Source organism: Elaeis guineensis, chromosome 12 (assembly GCF_000442705.2).
Source record: "Elaeis guineensis isolate ETL-2024a chromosome 12, EG11, whole genome shotgun sequence".
In the NCBI taxonomy this organism is placed as follows: Eukaryota; Viridiplantae; Streptophyta; class Magnoliopsida; order Arecales; family Arecaceae; genus Elaeis; species Elaeis guineensis.
Genome location: NC_026004.2, coordinates 7676955 through 7698704, shown reverse-complemented (window position 1 = coordinate 7698704; position 21750 = coordinate 7676955). Strand labels below are relative to the sequence as shown.

Here is a 21750-nt window from a genome sequence, read left to right as displayed (position 1 = left end):
AAAGGAAACATGCATCTTTCAAAAGAACCTGGGATCAACTGATCATGGTTCTTTGCTGGCAAATCTGACAAGAGAGAAATTCAAGAATCTGTTGAAGGAAGACGTCTTCAGTCGGAATGGTTTTACATAAGATTCTAGAGCGATCTCTGTCCGTCCAAAGATTCAAATAGCCATAATTAAGAACGTATGCACATTACCATTCCCTCTCCCACTCTCTGGTGACCGGTATACTTCATCCACTTCCACTTAAAAGTAACCTCTTAATTCCTCCTCCTCTTATCTTCAAACATTGTGAATCTTGTAAATTTTCATGATAAACTTATTTTCTTTTATAACCGGGGGAAGCTCCATGTTTCTCTCGTTATTCCTCAATCGGTCAAAAGAGAAATAATCAAGAAAGCAAATAAAATAAGTCCATACAAAATTTAGATTTGATCAAAATGCATCCCAAATTAGCTTTCTTTATTCATCGATGCTGGTAAAGCCTTTCCAAATACAGAGCAAAATGATTCCAAATTACAATTACTTTGCCATCCATATACTTACCGTCTAGCTTTCTTTCCCGATAGGCATTACAAATATACCTTGTAACTGTTGTCTAGTTACCACTCATAAACCTCTTTAGCCACATGAGTTGCTACCACTATCAGCAGCAACACCATATGCCATTTATTCAGCCAAATCACCTTCTTAATTTGCTCCCTCATCTCCCTCTCTCTCTCACTTACCTTCCTTACTGGCCAACAACATCTCATACTTATCTCCGGCAAACCACGCCATACCCACTGCTCATCTTTCTGGTGCAATCCAAGGTAGCGGCAGCGACGACATCCCCCAGGGCGGCCCCATTTTCCTTCGGCGAGAAAACGCAGCTCTTGCACTCGGTCGACAGCAGCGATGAGGTGAAGTAGCGGTCCTTACCGCCCATGATCGGCATTAGCAGCCCGCGCTTCACCGGGTTCTGGAAGTCAGGCCGGTAGGTCTGCCCCAGAACTCCCTCCACCTTCTCGGACAGCATGAAGAACCTGAACTGCACCTCCAGGTGGGCGAAGCAGTCGTCGTCCGGTATGCCGTATTTGTGGATCCTGCTGTCCTCCTACGTCACCGGGACAACCGTCGCCATGAACTCGAACAACCTGGGGAGCGTCACCGTGACACTGTTGACAGTGGCGGTGCGCTCGACGTGGAGGTTGGTGGAGGGGGAGGACCAGGAGGAGAGGTGGCCGACGTCGAGGTCGATGGGCTTGCCGTCGACGGAGAAGGAGAGGTGATCGGCGCGGGGGTCCCAGAAGGAGGCTGGGGTGGCGGCGAGGGTGAAAGAGTGGGGGCCGAAGCGGATGCCGAGGGCTTGGGTCCAGGTGAAGTCACGGGTGCGGCCGGCCGGGCGGATGCCGATGAAGCGAGCATTGATTTGGAGGTTGGGGTCGGAGACGAGGGTGAAGTGCTCGTTGGCCTTGCCGTGGAAGTAGAACATGATGCCGTCGCCGCCGACGAAACGGGAGTCGAAGCAGGCGGCGCCGTTTCCCTCGCAGTTGGGCTTCCGGGCTGCAGCACCAAAGGATTAGTGGGTTAGTCCAATTATTAGATGTCATCACCTGTTTACGTATCAATAGCTTCGCAGCTACAACGTGTCATGAAGGCACTGCCCCACTATAAGAACTTGTGGTATAAAAAACGTTTTTTTTTTTTTTTTTTGGTTCTTTTATATTTTTATCAAAGAGGTTCAGAACTTTTTCTTTTGCAAACACACCTCCAAAACTTATCTTATTTATATAAAAGCCACTTACTAGCATTTCTATATCAACTCCTCCAGCTATCTGGGTGGGCGTGAACCTACTCCTGGTGTTGAAAGCCATGGTGAAAAAAAAGTTTTATGCTCATCACATACACACACGCACGCGCACACAGTTTTCAACATGTTCTTGACGGAAGTATGCACTCTCTTGTTCATTTGGCCAAGGTATAGTTTGGCGAGTAAATGGACCACCTACTTTCTAGTTAAATTTTATCTAGCACTTTTTAGGTTTTGTGCACAAAAAAAAAAACGGTACAAATGCATGGGTCTACATGCACAGTTTAATGGTAATGCCAAAATGCAACTCAAGGCTTTCTTTAAATCCTTATTTTGCGAATCCTATATACATCAGGAGCATACGTACGTAAAATTAGCCAAACAAAAATGCATGGTTTGTGATCAGTGCAGGTCCAGTGCTACTCACTCTTGCAGACTGCCTCGCATCTTGGATTGTTGCAGTCAATGAAGCAGCCCCTCACCTTCTGATCGGCCGCTTTGAACTCGGGGCACTGCCGCGGGCACGACAGGGTCCTGCCAAAGCAGGTGGTGTTCGGGTCGTTGCAGAAGGTCGAGTCGATCTGGAGGGAAAACCTTACCCTTCACTGCAAATGGCGGCGGCGGGGCTGGCCCAGTCGGCGACAGTGGCGCCGGCGGTGGAGGTGACGGGTTGCCATAAAGGTCTGCATTGCTCAGAGCCAGGAGAAAAGGAGACCTTTGGGAGCTCATTGTTTTTGTGCGAAGTTGCACGCACTAAAGGAGCAAATGCACACACTCACTGGCCGTGTGCTCACTGATGAGGGATGAGGACAGTCTTTGGAGGGAATGCACCTATTTATAGCTCTAGTCCTATGAATTGGCATCTTAAATTCTATGGACTAGATCTAAGAAGTCAAAAGGAGTTAATTGCAGTCGGTGCTTGGTAATTAGTTTTGGGTTTACTTAAATCATCGTTATGTGAGAAGATTTATGGAACCATGTGGGAATGGCAGCTATTTTATTTCATCAGTTCCATTACCATCCACTCGTTCGAAATTGCATTGATTAGGAGAAGTGGGGTGCAATACCTGACGAACATAGAACTAACATGGCCTCTGTACTTGCTGGATGTAGAGCAACAGTAAATCACTTATTATTAATTAAAGAACTAATATTTTCTTTGTATTTTACCATTTTCAATGTAAATCTTCAAAACGTTTTCCAAAATTTAAATAGAGGTTTGACTTATTTTACTTGATATATAACTGAATTAATAATAGATAATCCAACCATTCATAAGTCTTATGATTAGTTTGCTTATTGTTGATGGTTATTTCAAGAAACATTTGCGCTTGAAACATTTGCATGATTGCTATGAGTGGAATGCTGTTGGTTTCAGAAAGTGGTTATGTATTTGGTGCAATTTATTGGGTTCACATACTTGATTTTATCAACAAATGTACTAAACTATATTAATATTTTATTTCTTTAATTTTTTAGTTATTCTAATTATTCTCAACTTTGATGCATTTTCCATATTTTTTTGCAAAATCTCAAATCTTTTACTTCAGAAAATATATGAAAATATACACATTGACATATTCTTTTTCTTATTTTTAGTAAATATGATCATATTCTTCAAGTTGTGGACCAGGCATTAATTGAAAGAAAAGTTATCACTCTATTCGGACGTGCCAGAGTTCAACCTCCTGATCTCCTCCCATGTATCTTTGAGTACCCAGTCCACATTCTATAGCAGATCCCAAAATTCTAATCAAATTCAGGGTAAGCATGGAGATTAGAGCCCAAAACACTGACCCATATTTTAAGCCTTCACTTAAGCTGACTGTAATCAGCCTATGTTACATCTTAAACTATTTGACAGCCCTCACAAGATTTTTTTTACACTTCCTAACTTAACTGGAAGTGCTTTATGCGGCGAGGGGCTCGTTAAACGTGGTTTTGTTTGCACGGCACGTCTTTCCAGGAACTAGAACGCGCTTCCAACTCATGCATATCCATGCATGGGATGGGATCACCCAGAAGGCCAGAACGCCATCATCTGTGAGAACTTGTATCCTACGAGAAATTATTAGGTAGAAATTCTACCATGCAGGCAAAGCCACTAAAAGCTAAGCACGTCAACCATAAAATCTGATTCACATTAAATGTGTAACCATGATTTATTGGGAAAAGATGGCTTGGTGGGAAAATTGCAGAAGTAAACGGACGACCCAAACTAAAAAGGGGAGAACGAAGCTGAAAGCGGGGAGGAGAGAATTCTTCTTGGAGGAGCACACGGACTGAGGGGAAGAATACTACTAAACCATGATTAATCATGGTTATGCATTAAATAGGAACTAGATTTTATGGTTGATGTGTTTAGCTTTTAGTAGCTTTGTTTATATCCTTTGTGGTAGAATCATTCTAGCTAATAATCTCCCACGAAGGAGAGATTGCGGATCAAATGCAGACTCTTGCATCAAGACAGTTACGACTGATGCATCGAACTGTGAAATATAACTGCGTTTTCAGAAAAGATGCTACAATTTAATCGGCTGTCTATTTAGATGGATTCCACAAAACAAAGATGGGAAAGACAAAACAGTATCAGAGTCGGTCCATTCGATCATACCCAACTAGGCGTTGCACACCTGAATAGACGGTATAACTGATTTAATTGGATAGTTGGAAACTCAGAAACCAAACTCTCACCAAGGTTGACTGGCTTGATAAATGGATTGGCTGAATATAGGTTCGCTATCTCGAGCAGACAAGCATGGGATCCGGAACGGAGTGACACACAATTGACAATCCATTTGATTGTTTAGCGCAACAATGGCACTAGAAGTGTAACCAATCTCATTCTCCGATTCAGCGAGTATATTCCCCTACTCTCAGAACATGTAACAAGCCACGCATCCATAATTTAGAGATCGAGGACCAGGTGTGAACCCTGTGAAGCTTTATTGGTGCCCATTCCACAAGCAAATTTCAGAAATTCCAGCCAAAATAAATGTGTTACGAATTCCTGGTTGTGATACCTCAATATATTCTGTAGTGTCATGTATTATATTGAGGAGGTATCAGAACAACGTATATTGTTATCCCATCCTTCTTTCCAAATACCTAACACAGCATGGAGACCCGATGAAAAGTTTCGAAATAGCCAGCCAAGCATCAGATGGGTTGAGTTTGCAGAAATGGTCTGATACCATTAGGCATCTGATCCCTCCCCCCATAATCACACTGGAATTAGAATCAAGCACCCAGTACCTGCTCAATCACAAGCATCCTCATTATCCTTTTGCATAAACATTCAAAAATTGCTCAATTACAAATCCTAACACTTTTCGCAAGAAAATTCAGAATTACAAAGCTCATATGCATAATATCTTCCATGCAAACTGAAAGCTCAATTACAAAGCTCATTATTCATTTACTCCAGAACACTCGGGAACCGGTGATAGTCAACCGAAAGCTTGCATCACGAAATACAGTAACCAAAACAATGCTCCCGAATGACATGGGAGTTCCTCGAACACCCAACCCATTGGATCTTCCCTGCAAACTGCAGGTAAAGCATGGGGAGCACTTGTTACTACAAATTACAACAAAAACAGCATTATAAATAGAAATATTTGGCTTCGTCCATTTATCATTCATTTAACGATGCAGATCTTTATAACAGATGCAACACCGATGCGGTGCAGAGCAACAATAGAATCACCCGGTTTGCACAACCGCTTCTGCATGGCAGACTTCAGTGCAGCCCCCAGTATCACCTCTGTTGACTCCGAATCAGTAGCTTTGGCAGAACCCTCCGCCAGCAGTGGGATAAGACCCCTGTGAACAAGGCTTAACCTAGCTGGGCTTTCATCGCTGACGGTCCAATCAAATGAATCTGTTGTCAACACTGGGACCACCACTGAAAAAACTGGAACTCGAGGTCGATATTTGGCCACTAGCTTGGCGGTGGTCCCACCGCGTGTCAAGACAACAATCAGTGCAGCCTTGGCCTTGTTAGCTGTGCGGACAGCCGAGGATGCAAGGCTCTCCAATGGACTCATAGGAAGAGGAGCAGACCTTATCATCTCCTTGAAGATGGCATCATAGTCAAGAGAGGACTCTGCCTCAATACAAATCCGAGCCATGATCTTCACTGCCAGCTCAGGGTAGGCTCCAGCAGCACTTTCACCACTGAGCATGACACAGTCCGTGCCATCGAGAACAGCATTGGCAACGTCAGTGGCTTCAGCACGTGTTGGGCGAGGGGACTTGATCATTGATTCTAGCATCTGAGTGGCAGTCACTACTGGCTTACCCACAAGGTTGCACTTGTAAATCATCATCTTCTGAGCAAGGAAAATCTTCTCAACTGGTATCTCCATTCCAAGATCACCACGAGCAACCATGAAAAAATCTGTCTCCCTCAAGATATCATCAAAGTTAACCACCCCCTCCTGGTTTTCAACCTACATAAACCAACATTAAGAACTTGTTCATTATATGAAATTCTATAGGTGAATACAGAGATGTGGAAAACCATTAACCATCAGTAATACTATGTCCTAACAAAATCAACCATACGAAATGCTCAAGGAGAAAGGTGCAAAAGCAATTTTTGTAAGTGCATACACATTAGCCTACACACAGACATGCATAAATAGATACATGATGTCCGGAAAATCAACTATACAAACTGCTCAAGGAGCAAGGTGCAATAGCAATTTTCGTAACTACATAAACAATAGCCTATGCTCAAAGGCGTACATGCATACATAGCCTATGCTCAAAGGCGTACATGCATACATAGATCAACGATAGATAAATGACAGATAAATGGATGACAGATAGATACATGATAGATTAAGAGAGAAAGGAGGGAGTGGGGATTTAAGAAGGGGAAGAGAGAAAGAGAGATGAATACATACCTTTGACATTAATTTAATGCGCTTGGCATGAGACCCAAGAACTTCTCGAACATGAACTAGATCAGACCCCTTGCGCACAAAGGATAGTGCAATCATATCAATATTGTTGGGAACACCCCATCCCAAGATGTCTTCTTTATCTTTCTCTGTCAATGTTGGGAGATCCACCACAATACCTGGCAGATTGACATTCTTCCTCTCACCTAACATAGCAGTGTTCTGACAACGGCATCTCACAGTTCCGGCATCTGGATCACATGACAGGACAGTAAGGGTTATAGTACCATCTGAGCACAATATGGTATTTCCAGGCTTCAAATCTACAGGAAGTTTCTTGTAGCTCATGGAAATCATGTTCTCATCGCCCTTAATGCTGTAATCAGTGCTTATTGTAATTTCCTGACCCTCCTTCAGCTTGATAGGTTTGCCATCCTTCAGGAAGCCAGTACGGATCTCTGGACCCTGTAACAATATAAGCAGGAAAGTAAGAACAAATGCAAATGCTAGGAAGGGCTCTGGTGATAAAAATCACCAAGCTTGCCTTGTCTAGCAATCTTAGTTAGAGACAGAAAGAAAGATCCAACAAAGACAAACAATCCAAAGCAATCCAACAAAGATAACAAGCTAAAGTAAAGTAGAATACAAAAGGTTAGACAAAAGAATCCACTTCAATTTTGCACAACCTAAGAATATTATTTCTTCAAACATATTTCCGATAGTTCGCATGAGCGCCACCACATAGGAAAACAAGCAAGAAAATGCTCCAGTGAAATAAATGAAGGAATGCACTCAAAAACTTGTGAAAGTGGGAAAGGGAAAGGATTACAGAATAATTCATGTACTCCAGTGAAACTTCCCTTTCTTTTCACTGCATCCTCTTCAATCCTCTCCTACCATCTCCTCCTGTGACACCTATTCAAATTTTGATAGCAGCTATCTGGCTGGAGCCTCATCAACCATCCACAAATAGATGAAACATGTTCTTTTGCAGGGGTATTAAGTCTTTTTTTAGCCAGGTTTATTTCATATTTGAAGTTTTTTCCGCATGTTCTCGAATTACCAAGTAACACTGCATCTGTAAACAATCTATACCATGAGGTCTCATCTTGATATTGGTCATCTTAGTACATCTATGCCAAGTATATTAAGAATTGAAATATATGCTATGAGCCGAATCCTAGTTCTGGCCCTCTAAGACTGATCACCCACCACAACTAGAAACTCATAGTCCTGATCCATTGTGTTGAAATATACTCTTTGCAATTAGGACATGACTAGATCATCAAGAGAAAAAATAGGCTAGTAAGTTGAAGAAAACTTCAGAATATAATTAATCTAGGATGGATCCCCTGCAAATAAAAAAGCATTCCTTTCACTGCTTCCACCCTTCAAATCTAACAGAATATCTCTTATAAAATAAAGCAAAGAACAATCACAGCTTCCCCCTTTCTTTACCTTTCTAAAGACCCTAATCCATCTTTTAATGAAAATTTAAATCAAATGAGATTTAATTCAGATTTTACACAGGATGCAAATAGGTTCTCATTGCAAAGGCACAATGGTGCGGACACCAGAGCCATCAAAAATCGGCAACATAATTTAAGTTCGATTTGGATCGAAGAAGCCTCATTAAATTGATTCTACTTCAGTTATTTATTTTCAGTCAATAAATTTTAATGCATTTGGCTTTGGGTCCATAGGGCCATACTTGGATTTGTCCACGTCACCTTTGGAGCCACCACTCTCCACATGCCAAGAGGAGAATATGCATGCCAGCATATGCCGTGCTCATGCCAAGTTGTGTCAAGCATCAAGCACCCACATGAAATTCCATTTCTTCCTTAGAATTCCTTAAGAGTTCTTGGCTACTTACTTATTTTGTTGAAGGCTGATTTCTTTCCTATGGTAGATTATAATGCTTTACTTTTTTGTGAAGGGTTGATTTCTTCCTTGTAAAAATAAGAGATTCTTAAACAAATAGGATCCTTAGAGTCCTATATAAATCCTTGTATCTTTCATGAAAGAAAACAATGAATGATTTTACAAACTCCACAAATACTTGTGTCAATCGCTCCGAGAGGGAGAGGGTGTGAGACCCAAAATCGCCCCACAAGGGGAGGGTGTGAGGCCCACTTTCTATCCTATTCCTTCTACTTAAGATTCAGTGTTCCTGCGACTCTGATCGACTCCACCATCTACACACGCAAGCCTATTCCGTCAAGAGAAGATCTGTCTCCTCCAGAATATTCATCTGTCGTGCTGAGAGAAGGAGTGATTTCTTATTCTACAGATCATATGCTGTCAAGGACCTTCGTTCCTTAACAGTTGATCTTTGATTTTTTTTTTAATCCGATGTTGGTAAAGACCTAGTTCTTTATCGATGGATCTGTTTGGTTAAAAGATTAAGAGCCCTAATCAGAGTAGTTTCTTAACTACCACGATCCGGATTCTTATCATCTTTTTGGATTTTCTCACGGGTTTAATATTTTATTTTCTCTCGTTCCATTCTTATTTCTTTTTTTGCATTTACTCGTGAGTATGTTTAATTTCTGCTATCTGTTTATGAAATTTTCTATTACTAATTGTTTACTGATCTCTCGAATGGCATTCGTCTGTATCATTTAGATTGATCTCGCTTTAGTCTCGTATCAATCAATCACGCCTCCTGAGCAGAGTATAGGCAACTATACTGTCTGTCCTGGGAATAATGAGCCCCTGACCGGACGTGATTTGTTGTTGATGAACAGAAGAGAGCTTGATTATTAGGATTGATTTTCTTTTTAGGATTGTCCCGCATCAATTTGGTATCAGAGCAGGTTGATTAGGGCTTTAGTTTAAATTCAGCAATTTAAATTTTCGCAAGTTAAATTTTCGCACTCTAAATTTCGTACTTTACTTTCAAGCATTTTAATTTTATTGCACCTTATTTCTGCATCTTAGAGTTGCATGACCACTAGATCAGGTACCTGGTACCAACATCCTACTTCCCCACCCAACACCAATATGGATCCCAATATAGCAGCCATCATTAATGCTCTGACTGAAAAGTTTGATGACATGAAAAATTTTATGAAAGCCATGGATGAGAGAATAGTGGTATTAGAAGAAGCTAGGCAAAAACAACCTGAACCTGAGTCTCTCCGACTACCTATAGGACAAAGAGGTAGGAATCTAGAACTTGATCGACCTATAGGGGCACGTCCGCACCATAACCAGTTCGATCAAGATGAGCATATTCTTAGGAATGTGAAAGTCGAAGCCCCAAGTTTTGATGGTTGTCTAGATCCGAGAGAGTACCTAGATTGGGAATCAGGTATGGACCACTATTTTGGATGGTATGAAATGTCTGAAGCAAGGAGAGTTAGATTTGCTAGGATGAAATTGATGAGGCAAGCCCGACTTTATTGAGAAAGTGTAGAGCGTCTTCTCAATCAGAGAAGACAAGATCTGATAGAAACCTGGGATGAGATGAAAGAAAAACTCAGAGAGAAGTACCTCCCCACCTCTTACCAACAAAGACTTTTAGATCAATGGCAGAGGCTTACTCAAGGGAATAGATCAGTCACCGAGTATATCAGGAGATTTGATGAATACCTCATGAGATGTGGAGTAGCCGAAGATAGAGTTGTTACCTTATCTCGATTTAGAGCTGGATTACGAGAGGATATTCAGCGTGAGCTCTTTCTGCGAGAGGTAACCACGTTGGAACAAGCTTATCAACTTGTCTTAGATTTTGAAAGATTTTCTAGATATTCGACTCTCCGTCGTCCTGAACCCAACCGAGTAACCCCTTCTGGATCGAGACCTAATATTAATCAAACTCCTAGTAACAGACCTCCACTTACAAATCCTATTGGGAGAAAAGAAGATAAAGGAAAAGGAGCTATAGGAGAGTTATCAAAAGGAAGTAGTTCTCGATCTCATTGCTTCAAGTGCCATGGTTACGGTCACTTTGCTGCACAATGCCCCAACCGATCATTATTCGTAGAAGAATTAGAAGGAGAAACTCTAGAAAATATTGAAGAGGAAGTTTATGAAGCTGATCCAGATTTAGCCGAGCAATTTGAGAGTACTGAGGACATCCTAGGTTATGCCACACCTGAGTCAGACCTTAGGCTTGGAGTCGTTAGGTATGTCCTAGCCCAAACTAAGGAAAGTGAAGACCGGCGTAGGACCTCTATTTTCCATACCTTCATAAAATTTGGCGATAAAATTTGTAAGGTGATCATTGATAGCGGTAGCTGTATCAATGCCATCTCCACCGACACGGTTAAGCGATTAGGATTAACTCCTGTAGATCATCCTAGTCCATACCGTGTGTCTTGGATTGATTCCTCCTCTATTCCCATCAAATTTAGATGTCGTGTGCCCATCCAGCTTCATTCCTATCAGGATCATGTGTGGTGCGATGTCTTACCCATGGAAGTCGGAAGTATCATATTAGGTCGGCCTTGGCTATTCGACAATGATGTTACGATTTATGGCCGTACCAACTCCTGCAGCTTTACTCATCAGGGTAAGAAGATCACGATTAATCCTTCCCCACCTAAGGCTACTAATAGAAAGATAGGCGATGGACCAAAAGAAAATCTTAAGAAGAAAAGCCTCAATCTGATAGGTGCTAAAGAATTAGAGACGGTCATGAGTGAAGGATCACCAGTTTGGATGCTTGTTGCTAGAGAAGTTCGTGAGGATTCTAAGGTGGATTATCCTAAGGAAGTAGCTAGCCTTCTTGCTGAGTTTCATGATGTCTTTCCTGAGGATCTTCCAGATTACTTACCGCCTATGAGAAACATTCAACATGCCATTGATTTAGTTCCTGGATCTACCCTACCCAACTTGCCCCACTATAGGTTGAACCCTAATGAGCATGCTGAGCTACAAAGACAAGTTGGAGAGCTGATAAAAAAAGGATTTGTGAGGGAGAGTTTGAGTCCTTGCGCGGTTCCTGCACTACTGACTCCAAAGAAGGATGGTACATGGAGGATGTGCATAGATAGCCGTGCCATTAATAAGATCACCATTAAGTACCGCTTTCCCATCCCTAGGTTAGATGACATGTTAGATATGATGGCCGGATCCACTATCTTTTCTAAGATCGATCTTAAGAGTGGTTACCATCAAGTAAGGATTAGACCGGGAGATGAGTGGAAAACTGCTTTCAAGACAAAAAATGGTTTATATGAGTGGATGGTGATGCCATTTGGATTATCTAATGCTCCTAGTACCTTCATGAGGTTGATGACCCAAGTACTACGACCATTTATAGGAGTATTTGTAGTCGTATATTTTGATGACATTTTGATCTATAGTCGAACTAGGGAAGACCATTTAGATCACCTCCAAAGAGTGTGTCAAGTTCTTAAAACAGAAAGCTTGTATGCTAATCCTAAGAAGTGCGCTTTTATGACAGACCATATCATCTTTTTAGGTTTTGTTGTTACCCCCAATGGTGTATCTGCTGATCCTGAAAAGATTAGAGCAATAGTTGAGTGGCCGGTGCCCAAGAGTGTGCATGACGTGCGGAGTTTTCATGGATTAGCAACTTTTTATCGTAGGTTCATAAAAGGGTTTAGCACCATAGTCGCTCCCATCACTGACTGCATTAGAAAGGAAAATTTTGAATGGACTAGGGCAGCCAATAGAGCCTTTCTAGACATTAAGGACAAGATGACTCATGCCCCAATCTTACGTCTCCCTGATTTTTCTAAGATTTTTGAAGCAGCGTGCGATGCGTCAGGAGTTGGGATTGGTGGTGTCCTTAGTCAAGAAGGTCATCCGGTAGCATACTTTAGCGAGAAACTTAACGATTCTAAACTCAAGTATTCTACCTATGATAAGGAGTTTTATGCGGTAATTCAAGCTTTAAGATATTGGAGGCATTACCTGCTACCGCAAGAATTTATTTTGTACTCTGACCATGAGGCCCTTAGATTCCTGAATTCTCAAAAGAAATTGAATTATAGACACGGTAGGTGGGTCGAGTTTTTGCAAGCCTATACTTTTGTTTTGAAACACCGTGCAGGTGTAGAGAATCGTGCTGCTGATGCCCTGAGTCGCCGTCATACTTTGCTGTCCACCGTTAGTATAGAAGTTGTTGGTTTTGATAAGATTAAAGAAAATTATGAGTGTCCAGATTTTGGTGACATACTTACCGCTTTACGTAAGGGGCCATCTAGAGAACGTAGTGAATATACCCTTCAGGATGGTTACCTATTTAGAGAAACTAGGCTGTGTATCCCCCGTACATCTTTGAGAGATTTTTTAGTTTGGGAATTACATGCTGGAGGATTAGCTGGACACTTTGGTAGGAATAAAACTATAGAGTTGGTAGAAGCCCAATTCTTTTGGCCAAGCTTGAAAAGAGATGTCGCCCGAATTGTTGCCCAATGTAGAACATGTGCCGTGGCCAAGCAGAGAAAACAAAACACCGGCTTATATACACCCTTACCTATACCAGACTGTCCTTGGCAAGATGTTAGTATGGATTTTGTTTTGGAATTACCTAGGACAGCCAGGAAGCATGATTCCATTCTAGTGGTTGTAGATAGATTTTCAAAAATGGCCCATTTCTTGCCCTGTTGCCAAACGTCCGACGCGTCGAAAGTTGCAAGGATATACTTTGATGAGATTGTTAGACTACATGGATTGCCTAAAACCATTGTTTCTGATAGGGATGTTAGATTTATGAGCTACTTTTGGAAAACCCTATGGCATCTTTTAGGCACAAAACTAAAGTTTTCTTCTGCCTATCATCCGCAAACAGACGGTCAGACCGAAGTGGTTAATAGGAGTCTTGGAAATCTTTTGCGTTGCTTGATTGGGGAACATATGGGTAACTGGGATCTTTTGCTGCCCCGAGCCGAATTTGCATATAATAGCTCTGTTAATAGGTCCATTGGCATGAGTCCTTTTGAAGTAGTTCATGGATATCAACCTAGAAAACCAATAGACCTCATCCCACTACCCATGCATGCTAGGATTTCCGAATCTGCAGAGTCATTTGCACAGCATGTCAAGAGTCTGCATAAAGAGATCAGTAAAAAAATTAGTATGAGTAATAAAGTTTATAAACAGAATGCAGATTCTCATCGACGTGTTCAAGAGTTTGCAGAGGGAGACTATGTGATGGTTCGATTGAGGCCTGAACGGTTTCCTCCCGGAACCGTGAAGAAGTTACATGCCCGAGGAGCAGGTCCATTTAAGATCATAAAGAAAATCGGATCAAATGCGTATGTTGTGGACCTACCTTCTGATTTTGGAATTAGCTCTACTTTTAACATTACAGATCTTGTCGCCTATAAAAAACCAACTCGGATACCTAGTGAGCCATTTGAGCCTGAACCAACCTTTGAGAGCGAACCTATCCCTGAGTGTCCACCAACCAAAATGTCAGCAAAACACGATCAGATTGAGAGAATTTTGGATGAGCAGATCCTTTCCACCCGGAGTCGAGGCTATCAGCGGTATCTGGTCAGATGGCGAGGTCGACCGGAGTCTGAAGATACCTGGATCACTCGAGAAGAGCTGCAACGCATTGATCCCGATCTACTTGAGCGTCACCAGAGCGAAATCGATCCACACTCGACAGGGTCGAGTTTTTCCCACCTCGGGAGAATTGGTGCGGACACCAGAGCCATCAAAAATCGGCAACATAATTTAAGTTCGATTTGGATCGAAGAAGCCTCATTAAATTGATTCTACTTCAGTTATTTATTTTCAGTCAATAAATTTTAATGCATTTGGCTTTGGGTCCATAGGGCCATACTTGGATTTGTCCACGTCACCTTTGGAGCCACCACTCTCCACATGCCAAGAGAAGAATATGCATGCCAGCATATGCCGTGCTCATGCCAAGTTGTGTCAAGCATCAAGCACCCACATGAAATTCCATTTCTTCCTTAGAATTCCTTAAGAGTTCTTGGCTACTTACTTATTTTGTTGAAGGCTGATTTCTTTCCTATGGTAGATTATAATGCTTTACTTTTTTGTGAAGGGTTGATTTCTTCCTTGTAAAAATAAGAGATTCCTAAACAAATAGGATCCTTAGAGTCCTATATAAATCCTTGTATCTTTCATGAAAGAAAACAATGAATGATTTTACAAACTCCACAAATACTTGTGTCAATCGCTCCGAGAGGGAGAGGGTGTGAGACCCAAAATCGCCCCACAAGGGGAGGGTGTGAGGCCCACTTTCTATCCTATTCCTTCTACTTAAGATTCAGTGTTCCTGCGACTCTGATCGACTCCACCATCTACCCACGCAAGCCTATTCCGTCAAGAGAAGATCTGTCTCCTCCAGAATATTCATCTGTCGTGCTGAGAGAAGGAGTGATTTCTTATTCTACAGATCATATGCTGTCAAGGACCTTCGTTCCTTAACAGTTGATCTTTGATTTTTTTTTTAATCCGATGTTGGTAAAGACCTAGTTCTTTATCGATGGATCTGTTTGGTTAAAAGATTAAGAGCCCTAATCAGAGTAGTTTCTTAACTACCACGATCCGGATTCTTATCATCTTTTTGGATTTTCTCACGGGTTTAATATTTTATTTTCTCTCGTTCCATTCTTATTTCTTTTTTTGCATTTACTCGTGAGCATGTTTAATTTCTGCTATCTGTTTATGAAATTTTCTATTACTAATTGTTTACTGATCTCTCGAATGGCATTCGTCTGTATCATTTAGATTGATCTCGCTTTAGTCTCGTATCAATCAATCACGCCTCCTGAGCAGAGTATAGGCAACTATACTGTCTGTCCTGGGAATAATGAGCCCCTGGCCGGACGTGATTTGTTGTTGATGAACAGAAGAGAGCTTGATTATTAGGATTGATTTTCTTTTTAGGATTGTCCCGCATCACACAACCTCCAGAAAAGGTTAAGGTACCAACCATTGACCAAGTTGCATCACACTGATATTCAAGGGTCCAATGATAACTATCATTTACAACACTTATAATGCAACTAAGCATACCAGAAACTACAGCATGGATGCAGGAATTGATGCAACTAACCAGATATGCCTAATGTATGGTGACTGTTTTAATCATCTAGATGGCTAACTTAAGAGGATAGTGCAAATGGTGATACCTTGAAAGAGCAATAGCTCAAACTTGTAGACAGAAGGTGGACGTGCCCTAATCTAGGTTGATGAAGAAAATTGGCCTCTGAAAAAGATCAGTAGCCACCAACTGGTTTGATTGTCAACAGACATCAGATGTAGAATTAATCAAAATGTCAGCTCACAACAAGCTTTAAAGAGTAAGTATTTGATTGAAATTTCCAAAAAGCAAACTGCTAGTATTGACATTGAACATTTGGCATCTAACAGTATAGGGGCATACCAGTCAGATAGCAAAATAGTAAGTAGAATAGTATGCCCCCCATATCTATTCATAGTTTGCAAGTGCAGATAATACACCTCTACAATGCCACAAGTCAATATGGAATACAATATGGGGCAGTAAGGTTTGGAAGTAAGGAGTGATATATTTGGCATTTTAAACCTTGTTGACATCTATGAAAATGGTTCCACTACATTTATATATAGCACTGATCATGAGTCATTGTTGGAAGCACAAGGATCCCCAGAAATAGTTTTTGTCAAGGGTGGAAACACATGGTCTTAAATTAATAATTATCAGTTTCAGGCTGAAAAGTCAGTTGATGCGATTGGATGTGAGGATAGTTTCCGAATATTTAATTGATTCTCCAACTATGACAGCTTGTTTTTTTGTGTTATACGATACTGTCGAGGCCAGTTCATCGCAAATGAAACCAATATGTGCTGCCCATATCGACAGCTAGAAATCAGAATATGGTCAGCACGGAAAGATTAAAAGAAGGTAAATGCATGTACAGGTTATTACATCATAGTTCACTTTAAGCAGATTACACTCATTCTATTATTCCTCTAGCTTCATGAGTTGCACTAAGAATGGCTATCAAAGATGCACTTTTTGGCTTCATCATACGATGTTATGTGGAATAGGATTTTGTAAAGTGAGGCGCCATGCATACTAAGGCACGTCATATAGGATTTCATGCCAAATGTGAGATTCGGAGATGCAATAAATATATTGAGTAGTCCACCAAATGGAAACAAATAAATAAATAAATAAATTGCAAGTTTGCTCTCTAGTTGTATGCACACTTTCAATAGAGATATGGTAGTTCTGAAGCCCATTGTTGCTCCTAACTTGACTTCTTAAGAAAAGATAATGCACCCACCTCTTATTTCAACAGTGCAATGACATGTTTCAAAACATCTGCCCATACAGGAGAGCTCCTTTGACCAGTGGATCACTACTCATTACAGTCGAGAGAAATAAAGAATATTCCATGGTAGAACTTGTTAATAAACAGCATCACACAAAGTGAAGCCTCATCCATTACTTGATTCATGTCATGCAAAATGGTCCTCAAAGAGACCAGGTATCACAAAGGAGTCCACAACACATGTCATACCTGATTCTGCAAACTTCTCATGGATGGAAAATGTGAGAGTGTTTCTTGTGACTCAGGCTTAAATGATGTGCTTACAAGCAATTCAACTTGTTGAAGCCTATGACTTTCCTTTTCTAGGGAATGTGATGAGCCCTAAGAATCTATACAGGAAAGAAACTAAGAACCATGCTAGTCAGGGTGCTAAATTTCTTTAATTAAAGGAATTGAGGTAATATGAGGAGCACAGATCATGGATAGTCACAAATGAGAGAATGTATGCAAAAGTTTGTAAAAAAGGGAAGAATATTGGTGAGTATCACACTAAACTGCAATAATAATGAGTCCAACAGAGAATTGTTTTAAATTTTCATTTGCTGCTAAAGCAAAAAATCAGAGAATATAATTGTCCTTTAATTCTAACTTAAAAGAAATAGGACTAGGGAAGCTTAGCTACTTCTTTTTAAAAAATGGGAGAATATATTCCTCGAAATACTTAGTCAAAACCAAAACTAAAAGCAAGGAACTAAATGCCTCTATAAAATAGAACCAAATATGATAAAATAAAATAAAATATGCAAAAAGAAAGAAGATCACAAAGACATCCAATCAGACATAATATACAATAGCTCCATAGAATAGCAACGAATACTATGTTTAAGTTGTTCTCAAGCCAATACCATGAGTAGTTGTTGTTGTTGTTCTCAAGCCAATACCATGAGTAGTTGTTGTTGCCAATACCATGGGTAGTTGTTGTTGTTTTTATTTTTATTTTAGCATATACTCCTTGATGTTCTTAACCCTGCTACTACGGCGATACAAGATCTCTGCTTATTCCTCTGAGCACCGGCACAGCAAAGAATGTACCCACTCATGCAAGGACAGCATATCACCAGCATTCAGTACATCAATCCAAAATCCTAGATAGCATTCTCTACATCACACTAACTGTATGAATTCACACTAAAGTAATGAGGCCAATCAATATCATACCAAACAAAGGTTACACACCGCACTAATCTATAAGTATGCTCATATTATCATAGTTAAGATCTTTTTTCCAAGGCTGGGTCCTGAACGGAAGATGAAGTGAAACGAATCTCATCGCCTTACTCATCAACATATCTCAAAATTTATATTCCCGGAAGAATAAGGGTCACATTAGTCAACAACCTTACCATATGAAATCTATTCCTTGGCCTACATATCATCTTCCATCTCATTCAACGAGCTGACTTCTTCACAGGTAAAATTGGAATAACTGCTTTACCTCAGTAAGCTCCATACGAATGCCAGAACCCAAGTTAGTATCTAAATAAACTAGACCTCTTCAACCTTGCCAAACTGACAATAACCAGTTTGAATTTACAATTTAGCATTATTTGCAGGACAAAAGTACATATTTATCAAATTTACAGTCTTCAAACAATGTTTACCATATTGAGTTATTTATGACTTTTACATTTTTGAAAATGATGAGATAGTCCAGAAGACACAAAATCTGTGCAATCCCGGTACCATTAATGCAATCCCAGACATAATGGTCTTGAAATCAGAAGTCCAAGAAGAGGCACATCACGCAAATACTAGCAAGTCCAGATACTATGAATACCAACTATAACTGAAGCCCAATAAAGCGTATTCAAAATATATTTCAGCTTTGCCAATTAAATATTTCCCGGGATCAATTCCAAGGACTATGGTGATGGCCCAAATTATGGTTACAGAGTTTAGATTTATTCAATCAATAGATATCACGATATCACTCCACTAGCATGATACTTCTATCTAACTGGCTACCAGTCTAATCTCACTAGAACCCCAGAAGAGGGGGAAGAACCCTCCCGTAGCAGGATGCTGCAAATCACTAATAACTGAATTGAAGTATATTTTAACTACTTTAATATTATTCAGTGTTTAAAAAGCAATAACAACTTAAAAATAAAAAAAAAATTAAAAAAAAACTTTACTATAAATAAACTGATGACCTCCTTTTTCTCAATGAATTTACGAAAACTGAAGGATCCTCGAGCTATTTCTACAGAGTCGGACATGTTACATCTTTTCTATAACCAATCTACAGTTCCAAAGTTACCCAATTTCCAACAGAAAAGCATACAAATCGATCGGTCAAAGGAAATGACAGCATCTCGGGGACCAAAATCAAACCTTCGTGTCAAGCATGACGGCGCAGAGAATCTGGGTGTTCTGCATGGCGATCCTGAGATTATCGAGCGTCTCCTGATGGTACTCGTGGCTCCCATGGCTGAAATTGAACCTGGCCACGTTCATCCCCGCCCTCAGCAGCTTCTCCAGCATCGGCACCGACCTCGACGCAGGGCCCAGCGTGCACACGATCTTTGTCTTTGGCACCCGACCATCGTTCGGCAACTCCTTCAAGATCCCCTCTATGTCGATGCTCGCCATCCTTCCTGCCAAAAAACCCGAATCCCCTCACACAGACTTGAGATTGGAAACCCTCACAGAAAGATCGGAGAAGGCGGGTATTGAGCGATCCTGAAAGCAATAGATCTGGGAATGGATTTTAATCTGACAGAAATCGAAAAGATGGGTGTTTTTAAAAGAACTTTCTGCTTTTCTTCTGCTCTAGAGAGGGAAAGAAGGGTAGCGGAGTGGAATCCACCTACGTTCCTGTCTTCCGCCCACCGAACTCTCAGCGGAAGCTCGGTGGACCGAAAGGAAGGCGGCAGGCTTGAAACATGAGAAAGGTCTTGCCACGCGGACGGCGGATTTCCGTTCGATTTGAGCGGGTCGCAACCACGACCTAAATAGCCCCGGAAATTTCGTTTCCAAAGGCTGTTTCCCTTTCGTTGCACCGTGGGAGTAAATGTCGAGATTGGATTCGGAGGCGGATTATTCGGGGGATATGCTTTTGCCGTATCCAAAGCGCCCGAACAGTCGAAAACCGGGTGCGCACCCGCTGATTTGGTTAATTGACTGCTGCGCTCGTAAAATGGACGCAGGTCAGTTTGGTGCGCGACATAAAACTGATTATTCTTAGACTTTTAATTTGACTTATTCCGGCAATTCGGGTGCAGGAACTAGTTCAAACCTCCATCACAGGATTATTTTATATTATGATTACAATAATATCACATTATAGTATATATTATATTATATTATTACACTATATTATAATAATATTATAAAATATAATAATAATTTAATATATAATTTATATTATATTATAGTTTTTTTTATTTTATCATATCGAAAGTACAATCTTAATTAGATGGCTAGTGAGAGGTAGATTGCCGATCAATATCATCTGTGATCTATGGGTGGCTAATCTTCTGCTATGTCAATGATCAATCTTTGTCAGTATAGAGGTTGAAGAGTTTGTCATAGGTTTGATATTTGTTCAAATCAAAGGAGAGAAGTTACAATGTGGAGCTGGTAGCTCATTTTTTTTAGAGACCAACTAACCTAGAGGTTTCTATCCTGAGCAATTCTTATCTGTGTGTCCCAAATATCAAGATCTAGCAGCCATTGTATGTTTTGAGGGCGGCGGCTAGAGATTTGTATGAACTCTACGAGCGAGAGCCAAGTAGGATAATGAATGGTGCTTGGATCTAGAGGCTTGAGGTTCATTTGAAAGCCAGTTTATTTTTTTGGAAAGTTATATAGAGCTGTCTTCTCATCAAAGGAGTACTGAGAGCTTATGAGATGGATATTCCATCCTTCCATCCCTACTGTGGGTTGAATGATGAGATGATGGAGCACAATATCCTTCAATTTTTTGTTTGAGAGCAATATATATCTGGCAATTGACCATCTTTTTTTTTTTTTCCCGGTTGTCCAATAAGAGAAGTTTGTTCAAGTTTTTTTTTGAAAGTGTTGCGGCAAAGCATGAGGGCTAAGATACCTCTAGGTTATAGAGGCATCAAGCCCGTCTATATTATTTATCATACTTGGCTACTCTAGAACAACTGCATCTTTAAGGTGAGGTGGCAATTGGTGAGGTTCATTTTCCAGATGACTATAATGCAGGCTATAGAGGTCACTGATTTGTTGTCCACTAATTTGATCAGGATGACTTGGAACATCTGATACTCCCCCGCACTCATATAGCATCTTGTTGAGTCTTTCTTACCTAGAAGTCATCTTTTTTTTTTGGTAGAATCTCAAGGTCATCTTTGATGGCAATATAGTTGGCAACAGTGGCGAAGTCGGATTTGTCATACGTGATCCTAACTTTAGGTTTATTGCTACTGATGGGATCCGCTTTTTAAGAGCATTATTCTTTGAGCGAGGTTACGGGTGTTATCATGCATGCAAGGCTGATCTAGGGGCTAACTAATTGATTGTTAAGGGGGATTCTATCATGATGGTGGGCTGGATGTGAGGGTAGCAAGTATAGATGCTATATATCTGCTCCTACGTGATATCTGAAGGTTATTGGAGAGCATGTCTCTGTCGACATAGAGCACATTTATCACAATCTTGACAATGCTGTAGATTGGATCGTTAGTTTTGTTGCCGAATATTCGGGAGGAGCCCATGGATCACTGTTGTTTTGGAACATTTTACTTTTGACATTTTTGGTTATATTTATATTAATATTATATTAATTTTTCATATT

General features: G+C 40.6%; 1 protein-coding gene and 1 pseudogene across 4 annotated transcripts; both read right to left on the bottom strand.

The window, feature by feature from the left end:
- Positions 1 to 569: 569 nt before the first annotated feature.
- On the bottom strand, positions 570 to 5071 carry LOC105055539 (uncharacterized; annotated as a pseudogene).
- Positions 5072 to 5142: 71 nt separating this feature from the next.
- Positions 5143 to 19945, bottom strand: LOC105055472 (pyruvate kinase, cytosolic isozyme). Of its 4 annotated transcripts, none has more exons than XM_010937294.4 (4): positions 19796 to 19945; positions 19317 to 19679; positions 6706 to 7167; positions 5143 to 6246 (listed from the first exon to the last, which is right to left on the bottom strand). In XM_010937294.4, exons 2-4 carry the CDS (start codon positions 19572 to 19574, stop codon positions 5434 to 5436), a joined length of 1533 nt encoding a protein of 510 aa, XP_010935596.1. In that variant the 5' UTR covers positions 19575 to 19679; positions 19796 to 19945; the 3' UTR covers positions 5143 to 5433. The 4 variants fall into 4 exon arrangements, with proteins under 4 accessions (XP_010935596.1, XP_010935597.1, XP_019709725.1 ...); XM_010937295.3 differs by having other exon boundaries at positions 19317 to 19664; XM_019854166.3 differs by having other exon boundaries at positions 19792 to 19919.
- Between the last annotated feature and the right edge of the window lie 1805 nt (positions 19946 to 21750).

Excerpts from the sequence above, each read along its gene's own strand:
- LOC105055472 (XM_010937294.4), bottom strand. The coding sequence starts at position 19,574 with ATGGCGAGCATCGACATAGAGGGGATCTTGAAGGAGTTGCCGAACGAT. Across the intron at positions 7,168-19,316 it reads CCGTCATGCTTGACACGAAG|GGTCCAGAGATCCGTACTGG; the intron begins GTTTGATTTTGG and ends ATATTGTTACAG. Across the intron at positions 6,247-6,705 it reads GCATTAAATTAATGTCAAAG|GTTGAAAACCAGGAGGGGGT; the intron begins GTATGTATTCAT and ends TGGTTTATGTAG.